The sequence below is a fragment of the Drosophila subpulchrella genome, chromosome 3L (assembly GCF_014743375.2).
Source record: "Drosophila subpulchrella strain 33 F10 #4 breed RU33 chromosome 3L, RU_Dsub_v1.1 Primary Assembly, whole genome shotgun sequence".
In the NCBI taxonomy this organism is placed as follows: Eukaryota; Metazoa; Arthropoda; class Insecta; order Diptera; family Drosophilidae; genus Drosophila; species Drosophila subpulchrella.
Window position 1 is genome coordinate 13,220,665 of NC_050612.1, and position 9,662 is coordinate 13,230,326.

The 9,662-nt window shown below is 39.4% G+C and overlaps 1 protein-coding gene across 1 annotated transcript; it reads left to right on the plus strand.

Annotated features, from left to right (window-relative positions):
- The first annotated feature begins 3,838 nt into the window (after window positions 1–3,838).
- LOC119555157 (guanine nucleotide-binding protein G(f) subunit alpha) lies at window positions 3,839–9,555 on the plus strand. The gene is made up of 5 exons (XM_037866385.1): window positions 3,839–4,130; window positions 6,613–6,834; window positions 7,252–7,420; window positions 8,340–8,437; window positions 8,568–9,555. Exons 1-5 carry the CDS (start codon window positions 4,120–4,122, stop codon window positions 9,265–9,267), a joined length of 1,200 nt encoding a protein of 399 aa, XP_037722313.1. The 5' UTR covers window positions 3,839–4,119; the 3' UTR covers window positions 9,268–9,555.
- Window positions 9,556–9,662: the final 107 nt, after the last annotated feature.

A 9,662-nucleotide genomic window follows, 5' to 3' on the forward strand; every position in this document is an offset into this window, starting at 1 on the left:
CAGCCCTGCACGTTTTTATTGGTTAACTAACAAATAACTCGCTGTGTCATATTGTAGCTTTAAGCACCGATTAGCGATTGAGTTACCAAGGTCTTGAGCCACTATAAATCACTTGTACGTGGAGTGCAATCGGATTTTCATATAAGGGGAGTCCCCGGAATAAACAAACCAGTCATCAATATGAACCGGATTTGCATAAAGCCAAAGTAACTTTCCAGATGTAGTGGATTCAAATTAAGTGTTTTTAAGAGTATTTAAAAATTCGTTGCTGTCTGCATTGTTCTATCGCCTGGTATACGCTTATCTAAGTACTTGATAAACTTGAGTTCCACCATTTTTTATTTGCTTAGTCGAATAACTTTCACATGCAGCTATATAATTCCAGAACTGACCCATGTAATGCAACGCTGATCGGTCAGTGTTACAATGAGATAATGCAGGAACTAAGTCACTATTTGATATAAGTACATTCAGGCATATGCATATGAAGTAAGTCGAACCATTTAATTCGAGATACAGGGCAAAAGTATGTCGTAAACACGTGACCAAACAATGTCTAGCCAATTGGCTTGAAGTGGCAGCTAAAATTGGGGGGTATATTGGGAGTGGTTCTTGATGCTAGGGTCTTAAAGCCTCTTCACTAGGCGTTGCCAATTATTTAGCGATTAGGCCCAACTAATCTCAACATCTTTATAGTAGGGGTGCATAAAAGTGTTATTTTCAGAAGAAGTCCAAAACGATTTTTAACAGCTTTGTTTTCTGCCAAGCTCAATGTAAGGGCATTGGCACTTTAAGGTATATTAGTTAGATTTATGGCCATTACAAACTTTAAGTATAGTTCTTAGCAGTTCTTTGCAGACGCCCATTAAAAGCTTTAGTTATGAACTGATATTCTACGTTTTAGCAAAGGAAGTGAGTTAATTGAAGGTTGTTCGATCGGGGGACTTACATTTAATCTTCAAAAGACCTTGATTCGTAACACCGTTTAATATCTCCCCGAAAAAAGACAGATACCCGTGATTCACTTGTTTTCGCCAGCTTTTGATCGCATGGCTATCATTCAACTTCAACCTGTTGCTCGTACATCATCCGCACCACCCATGAACCACAGACGTGCTCCACTCCCACAACCTCCCATATCCACCCCCAAACCCCCATCGTTCTTTAATCAAATGGTTGTCAACATTGCAGCCAAAACAAAAACAATCGCAAAATTAAGCGCCTCGCGTTTATCTGCCTTCTCTGTTGTCGAATTAGACAAATAACACCGAAGTGGAGAGCCAGTTGGGAGGTAAGTATGTACATAGCTACATCTATCAGCTATACGAGCGGTGATATCAGGACCGCACTTTTGATGGATTGCCCTGGGATCACGTTTGGGTTTTGTCGAAGACGCAAGGTCTCTGGAATTAACCGCTTACGTGGTTGCATGATGACAGGGGCTTGTCGGTTTGCAGATAGGATCACATAAGCTCTTCAAGTCGGTGGTATTTGGTCTGATAAAATAACATACAGAATTCAATATAACAATTAGTTGGATAACTAAGAAATCTTGAAATATATGATGCAATATTTTATATGTATGGTGCATTTAAGGATCCCTTTAAATTATTCTGATGAACATACCATTAAATCCTTGAAAAATCTAAAAGAAAAGGGAATAACATGTTATTGAAAAGAAAGTTAATCTGCAATTATGTATACCATTCCCATTGAAGTTTAAAGTACAGTTAGGTCGTTAGCTCCCATTTAATTTATACCCAATATCGGGTTCTCAAGCATGCTCCTGTATTATCGCAGAGATTATTTTGGCAAAGAAAGAGGTTCCACATGATTAGCGCCACCGTTCCGAAAATGGGTTCCAATCGGATCAAGATTTACGATCACGATCGCCAGCACCATCAGATTTATATAATGAGAACGAACACGTTTGAGTATTAAAGAGAGGACTATTTGGCATTCAGTCGGTATAGTCAGTCATACGGTTTGGGTGTTTGATTTCGAATTCTTGTCTACAGAAACGGAAATCCACAACATCTTGAGAGGCCATTTCAAATAGCGCCTGATACTAGGAAATGAATGGCGACTTGTTTTTCGGGTCTGTATGTGCATTGAACGATTGGCGTTAATTCCTTGAATTTCAATATCGTATGTGGTAAACAAAATAGTTCAAATTCCATTCCGCAAATTTCATTACCAAACCTTCACGTGTGCCAACTAATTGAAACTGAACGAATTATGGCGAAATGACGGCGACGGGTTAAAGTTTCCGACTTTATTTTCTTTTTTTGTCATGCCCACTTTACCCAGAAGTAATATCGAATGAGGGGGCCCGATCCATAAAATAGCTTTTATGGCTCTCAATTTGTAGGAAAATTTTCGCACAATTCGACTTAATTGCAGGGCCATACCCAAATGTCTCTATCTCAAAGCGTGACTCTTTCCCAGCTCCCAGCCAGACGAATTGTAAATATAAAATAAGTCCATAAGGAGGGAGGAGAGCAAATCAGTGTAGAATCACATTGACTGTCCTGATAAGTGGGTGGCTCGAGCAGTTGACGACCTTGGCAGTGGAGTGGGTTATAGAAGTGCCGCCCGGCAACTTCGGAAACCACCCAAGAGGAATCCAAAATCAGATTCATATCGGCCAATGGGTTCAACGTTCCCAGATCGCAGTGAACCTCCCTGAACCGTGTGCGCCCTGATCTTTAGCAAGCCCTTAATTTACGGTCTTTGACAGTGGGTCAAATCCTCACGGGATTGCCAGTTATCATCCAGTCGCGATAAGGTTTGAGTTCTGTTCAGAGTAGTCGGGTTGTTTTTTATTCTGTTACCGAGGCCCTGTATTTTAATTACACGTTCTTTCGAGTGCCCTGTTTGGAGTGCAGATAGTTGCAAAACAGTTCTTTCAGTATGCAAACAATAAGCCATCCCTAGTAATCCTCGCCTGCAATCGAGTATAATATTAGTTTCCACTGAAGAGGGGGTAAAATTCCATTCCAAAAATGTAATTGGTTAAGCACAAGTGCTTAACTTGGAGTAAAAATATTCCGGATATAGGTTGTCGATGGAAAGCTTTTCTATAAGCACGGTAATCTTCGGGTTCCATTATGATTGCACTCTGAAGAATGCTTTAATTTTACTCAAAGATAACTTGACAGAATTCTAGATAATATGTTTATAATTTACGAACAAAACGTAATAGAATAACATTTTAAATTTGTATACCACTAAATTCGGTAGAGAGTTTAAATCAATAAAACAATTAAAGCCTGTCCTTTCAAGCACATTTTTAAGTTAATACAAAATATTAATTGTTCAATTTGTTTTTATGTGTTTTAAAACACCATATGTACTTATCTACCCATATTATAGATGTATTATGCCATTTCCACATATATGATTTTCTTTCTGTGTGCATCGAATCCATTATAAATAAGTTCTAGCAAACTAATCAGTCCCTCTTTCGAAAATGTCCATGATTTGGCAATTTCTGCATGTAAGAGATAATCGAAATTCATATTTCTCTTTATGAATTATTCTCTTTAGCCATCGATTTGGTGACTTGTGTGGTTCTATATGTTGAGCTACCCTCGGTCTGCTATCTTATCACTGATATTGTACATTCTTACTTTGAACACCCGTACAAGCAATTAACAAACGATTCGCGGCTATGAGACTCCCGAACACCCCATAGCCCCCAAAAACACCCAACCACCCACTCAACACCACTGTCGCTCTCTCTCTTTGGGGACCTTATCTCGAAACTGAATGGAAACGAACTGATATTTAAGAATTCACCCCGTTCGCTGTGACTTTCAGTGCTGTGTGATCATAAAACGGTGTTAGACGTGTTCCGGCCTTAAGCGAATCATAAAGGGAACCCTGAAAATCACAAGCAACAGCAAGAGTCATACAGACAAATGGATATTATTATAGCAGTGACAAGAACTCAAGTGCTCGATAAACACATTCCTGACCTAAGAAAACAGAAACTCAGTGGAATCCAAAGTATTTAATAACATATTGTGTACCAGTGAAAAAAAGAAGTGGAAAAATAAAGCAACAGCACAAAAAAGTCATAATCGATCGGGCACAATTGATACAACACTCAGAACCATGAAATTAAGGTGGGTGTCTAGCTTCTAAGAAAGTGGGTCTATGGTATATATGATTAACAATATATGTAGCTCCTATCAGACCAGACTTCCATTTAATTCCGAAATGCCCCAAAATCACAGTTCTGTAGCCACAAAATGGGAACCTTCAATCAGCATGATAAGCTTAACCAATGAGGAAAGTTACTTTTGGTGTACTGGTTTTCATATTATTCCTATCAGTGGGCGGATGATATCATTGCGGAATATCCAATACTTTTCCTTCTATATTTGGCTAAGCTAATCACACTTTTTTGGGCAACCCAAATCAGACTGCACGTCGGGGAGATAATGCAAATTAACTTTATGGGAAGACCACAGAACGTTTGACCTTTTCATGCTACAGTTCCAGTTATTATTTTTATTGCATGGCGGGTTCAGGGTATATAAATTAGAAATAATCTCAAAATTATTTTGGAACTTGACAGCTGCTAAAGGTATACAAATTTCAACATAAAACAACAAGGAAATTAAGATCAATTGGCTCTTATGATAAACATATTTCGGAAATCACCCTTCTATGCGCTTCTCATTAGTCTCACCTCAGGAGGCTGACGCAATCCCTTCTCTGCGATTCTCATAACTCCCACCTGACTGACTCATCTTGGGCTTCCAAGTTAATTACCTGGTCACCAACATATTATCTGTGAATAAATTATACAATTTTATGGTTATTTGTTTAGATTAGCCACAAGTTCCATTTGGCAGCTGTCAGGCCAAGTAATGTTTATTTGTTTTTACCAATCGATCGAAACTTTGTTAGGCGCTATAGTTTCTTGTTGCTATCCGCGGTTAGGGGGGAGGTCAATGCCCATATGGTTTCAGTCCTTTGTTGTAAGCTGTCATAAATATTTTTACCATATTTATAGGGCCTGTTAAAATCAAGTAAGAAATTACAGTCGGCACCGTAAAGATAGCCCACACTCACAAAAAATTCCCAATTCGTTCCTGATTCGATTAGCTACCCAAGTTGTGGGAAATATTTTTGATTTACTTTAATAAATTAATCGTAAACTTAGTGGCTAGGTTATGAAGAAGAAAACATCATTAACGTGAGTTCCGCGAAGGGTTTCATCATATATGTGTGCATGGGAAATGAAGGATCAGGAGAGCTCATTGCTTTCGGCTCGATAAGGAGCGGTTCGTATCTGAAGTGGCGGGCGCCGTCGATAAGGTTAAAAATCGAAAATCAGCCAATGGTCTTGAGTAAGTTTTGGCAATCGCCCAATTAGAATTGCCGGCCATAAAATTGCAAGCGCCCAGCCCCATTTCCCGATTCCCCCCTCAAATCGATGTCTCGAAGTGAATGATTTTCACCTGACTCGATGGCGCTATATAAAGCAGATATAATTCCAGCTTGAGCAAAGTACGTCTATTTGTGAACTTGCTAAAATTTTTCCAAGGTTCCAATTAGTGCAATTAGTCGGCTAATCAGGTTGCCTTACAATGTGTTGTTGAGGTTTTGAGTTTGGAATGCGGAGTGATGTCTGGCGATATCTTAAACGTGATCCAATCAAAGTCCCAATAAACCAAATACACAATAATGGACCTCCATTGATAGCTACTTTAATTGCCTTTAATTGATTTTGATTCAGAAATTTGGTATGAGTCTGAAGTGATCTGTTATGAAACTCTTAATTCAACAATCTGGTTAAGTTGGTTATTATTTTTTTTTTGACCTGGAAACATTAAGGAAGGACTTGAGTGGCCAACACTTTTAATTTTAAGTATGGTACTTCTCTTAGAAGTCAACTTCTTCGTCTTTAAAAATCAATTATATCAAGGCCATAGCTGTACTTCAAATACTACATCCTCAAGTTTACTCCCACCCTTAAAATGGCATTTACCAGTTCTATAATTGCATTTTTATGTCTTGCAACTTTCGTAATGACTCAGTAATGACTCTAAGTATTTACACTTTGATATAAAACTTAAGTACAAAATTCCCGCATCGTTGGAATGAGATTGCAAATAAGTTTGCTTAGTTGTAACTAGTATGCATTTTTGCATACTTCGGCCTATTTGACAATTCTATTTTCCAAATAACTGCAGAACTCACTGAAGTCGGAGCCTAATTAAAGTTTGTGCTACTGTTTCGTGTAACTGGCAATCGGCGTTTGAAAAGCCGCCGGGAATGCGTCAGATTCGGTTTTTACCAGACACCAACGCCCTGGAACCCCCTGATTTTTACCCCATTTCGGGTCCATTGCGGTTTTATCTATTGCGTACTTTCTGTAGTAGTAGAAAAAGTACACGTTGTCGTATCTTCTTCCGTCTCTGGCTTCTGTGTGCTTTTAATTAAACATACATCAGGTCTTGGTGGGTGACGGTCTTTGGGGTGTAAGTAAATATTTTACTTTAGCTATATATAGACCTTTGATCGGTGTGTTTTTCCTTAGAAGTCGGCAAACAACCATCTAAGTAAATTTGCTTTCTCTTCTTTTTGCGAATGCAGACTTTTGCGGTGTTTGCGCCAGCAACCGGCGAAACCAGCGGCGGTAATGGGCCAAAAGGAGGATCAGCTTCAGGCGGTTCATGATCACCATATGCTCAAGGACATGTCCAAGGGCGTTCGGGACACCACCGTCAAGATCCTGCTCCTGGGCACAGCCGAATCCGGCAAAACCACCATCATCAAACAGATGCGTATACTGCACATCAACGGGTTTACCGACGAGTAAGTTTCTAAATAATCATTGCCTGAATCACTTGGGAATTATAGTTCTCTAAAACATAAAGCTCTTATAAAAGCACTTTTAATTTAAGTAACTTCAAAATAATCATTGATAAAACCATTTGGGAATTATAGTTTTCTAAAACGCAATGCTTTTTTAAAAACATTCCTTTTAATTAGGATTTAATACTGATTATTTAAAAAAAACAAAGTTAAGTAAGAATAAACAAAATGTTTAGAAAATTTTCAATATTTGGATATGGATAATGAAAAAAAAAATTAAATAAAACTGTTGTAGAATACAAATATTGATCTAAATCATGTTTGATTTTGATTTTAGTATGCTAAAATAGTTTATTTTCTATTATCATTTCTAATTGGGTGTAGTATAATCAAGGTCTTTATTTCTTAAATTTACAGTGAGCGGCGCGAAAAGATCCCCGAGATATACCAGAATATCCACGAATCCATTCTGCAGCTTGTAAACCAGATGGAACTGCTGGGGATCGATTTCGGTAGCTGTACCAGCGAACGATCGGCCGACTATATCCTCTCCCTGCCCGGACTGGCCCCCGAGTATATGAATGAGGTGAGTTTCGGTCCCGTCACGTATCCGTATCTGTATCTTATCCCTCGCTGCACTTCAAATTCTGTTGTCGTGTTGTCGCAGTTGAAAATACATAGCCACTCGTGGTCGTTGTCGAAAAAATCCAGGCAAACGACTTTGAAGTCGCTGAGACTTGGACTTGCGTCAAATCCCCAACGGCTTTCGATCGATATTCTTATCAGGCGGCGTCGAATTGATTGATAGCCCATCCATTAGGCGGCGTGGAATGTCTAAAAACTTTCCAAACAAGTGTTTTGTAAATCGGACTTCCTGGCCCAGCCTTTGCATTCTTTTTTTTTCAAGTTTGCCGCAGCTGCAGCGGCCTTTTGAATATGATTCATGCCACGCATGCTCCTCTATCTTTGCCAAATATGTATATCTACATCTAACCAGTGGTCATTATATGGCCTATGATAAGATTACCAAGGTTGTTTCAAGTCTCCAAGTAGGCGGGGCGTTTCGTAGATCTAGATGCCAGTCATTCATTATTTATGTTTTACGAGTAAGTAATATGAGTAATACCAAGCATAAACAAAAAGAATACCGAATTTTAGATTTCCCATGCTTTCCCCCGAATTTATGACAGCTGATGAATACGTGATCCGATTGCGTCAAAAATTATTACTTTTCTTGGGAAAGACGTATAAATATCAGCCAAAAATAAAGAAATGAACTATTCCCTTTTAAGAGATCTATATTTATACGTAATGTTTATGACATTTATGTGGCATAGTCTTGTCAGTTTTGACCTATATCATAAAGTTAACTAGACAGTTTTGAGTTAGCTATTTGAATTTGTCTATCTTAGTGCCTTTTGCAAACTTCCGGTGAAATGTTGATGTATCTTTTATCACATTAAAATAAACAATACTAAATTTTGGTCTATTTTTTATATTTGTAGGAGTACTGTGACCATGTTACTACTTTGTGGAACGATGTGGGCATTCGGGCCTGCTATGATCGCTCGAGTGAATTCCCCCTGTTGGATAGTGCCAAATAGTAAGTATTACCAACTCAAATATATTTAAATATTTAAAGTTACAATTGATTTTATTTTGATCTTGCGAAATATATATAGAGATCCTTAAAAAAGTACCCTTTTCTAAAGTTATACCTTCTTTTTCTTTAGCTTCCTGGACAACTTTACGCGGATCAGCGATGCTGAGTACATTCCCAGCACCGAGGACATTCTGCACAGCCGGAAGATCACCACTGGCATCTCGCAAATCACCTTTCGCGTTCCCATACCCAAGAGCATGGGTGGCGGCGAACAGGAGTTCCGAATGTATGACGTCGGTGGCCAGAGGGATCAGCGGAATAAATGGATCCAAGTGTTCGAGGGGATTCAGGCGGTACTATTCCTGATCTCATGCAGCGAATTCGACCAGAATTTGCGTGAAGATCCCACCCAGAATCGACTGCAGGAGGCCTTGAAACTCTTCAGGGCCGTGTGGCAGAATCGATTCCTTGCCTCCGCCGGATTGATCGTGTTCCTCAACAAGTACGACATCATGGAGCGGAAGATTCGGGCTGGCAAGCATATTGTGGACTACTTTCCCGAGTACGAGGACTTCTGCAAGAGGCCGCAGCAGGACAATTGCTTTGACGAGAGCGACTGGACGAAGATGTTCATCAAGCAGAAGCTGGTGGACATCACCCAGGAGCCGTTCAAGCGCCACTCGCGGAACCAGGTGGATTTGGGGACCTCGGAAAGGGAGTGCTACTACCACTTCACCGTCGCCACGGATACGCGCTGCATCCGGGATGTCTTCTGCGACGTCCAGAAGATGATCCTCTCGGAGAATGTGTCCGGCATGGGTCTCTTCTAGTTCTGATCCGGAAACGGATCGAAGAGCTTCTCAATAAAAATAAGGGGGTCTTCTCGCAGCCCCCACCAACTGTGATGTAGTAGGCTATGACTTAAGTAGCCATGTAGGACCTTAGATCGTAGTGGCATTGTAGGTTATACTTTGCCTGGTATAACGCTTTAATATGTTTAATTGAAAGGATTCAGAAAAATAAGCCTCTCAAGGAATGCTCTCACTACTCTTTTCACTACTGTGTAAACTCTAAAAGAATATAGTATTTATAATAAAACCAAACCTCACCCCCTCTAACTTAAGAATTTTTATTGGTATTCGGATTATATTTATACTTAAAAAATGATCAAAGCAATAAGGCAGAAATCTTTCAAATATTTCGCATAACAACATGTTGCATACTT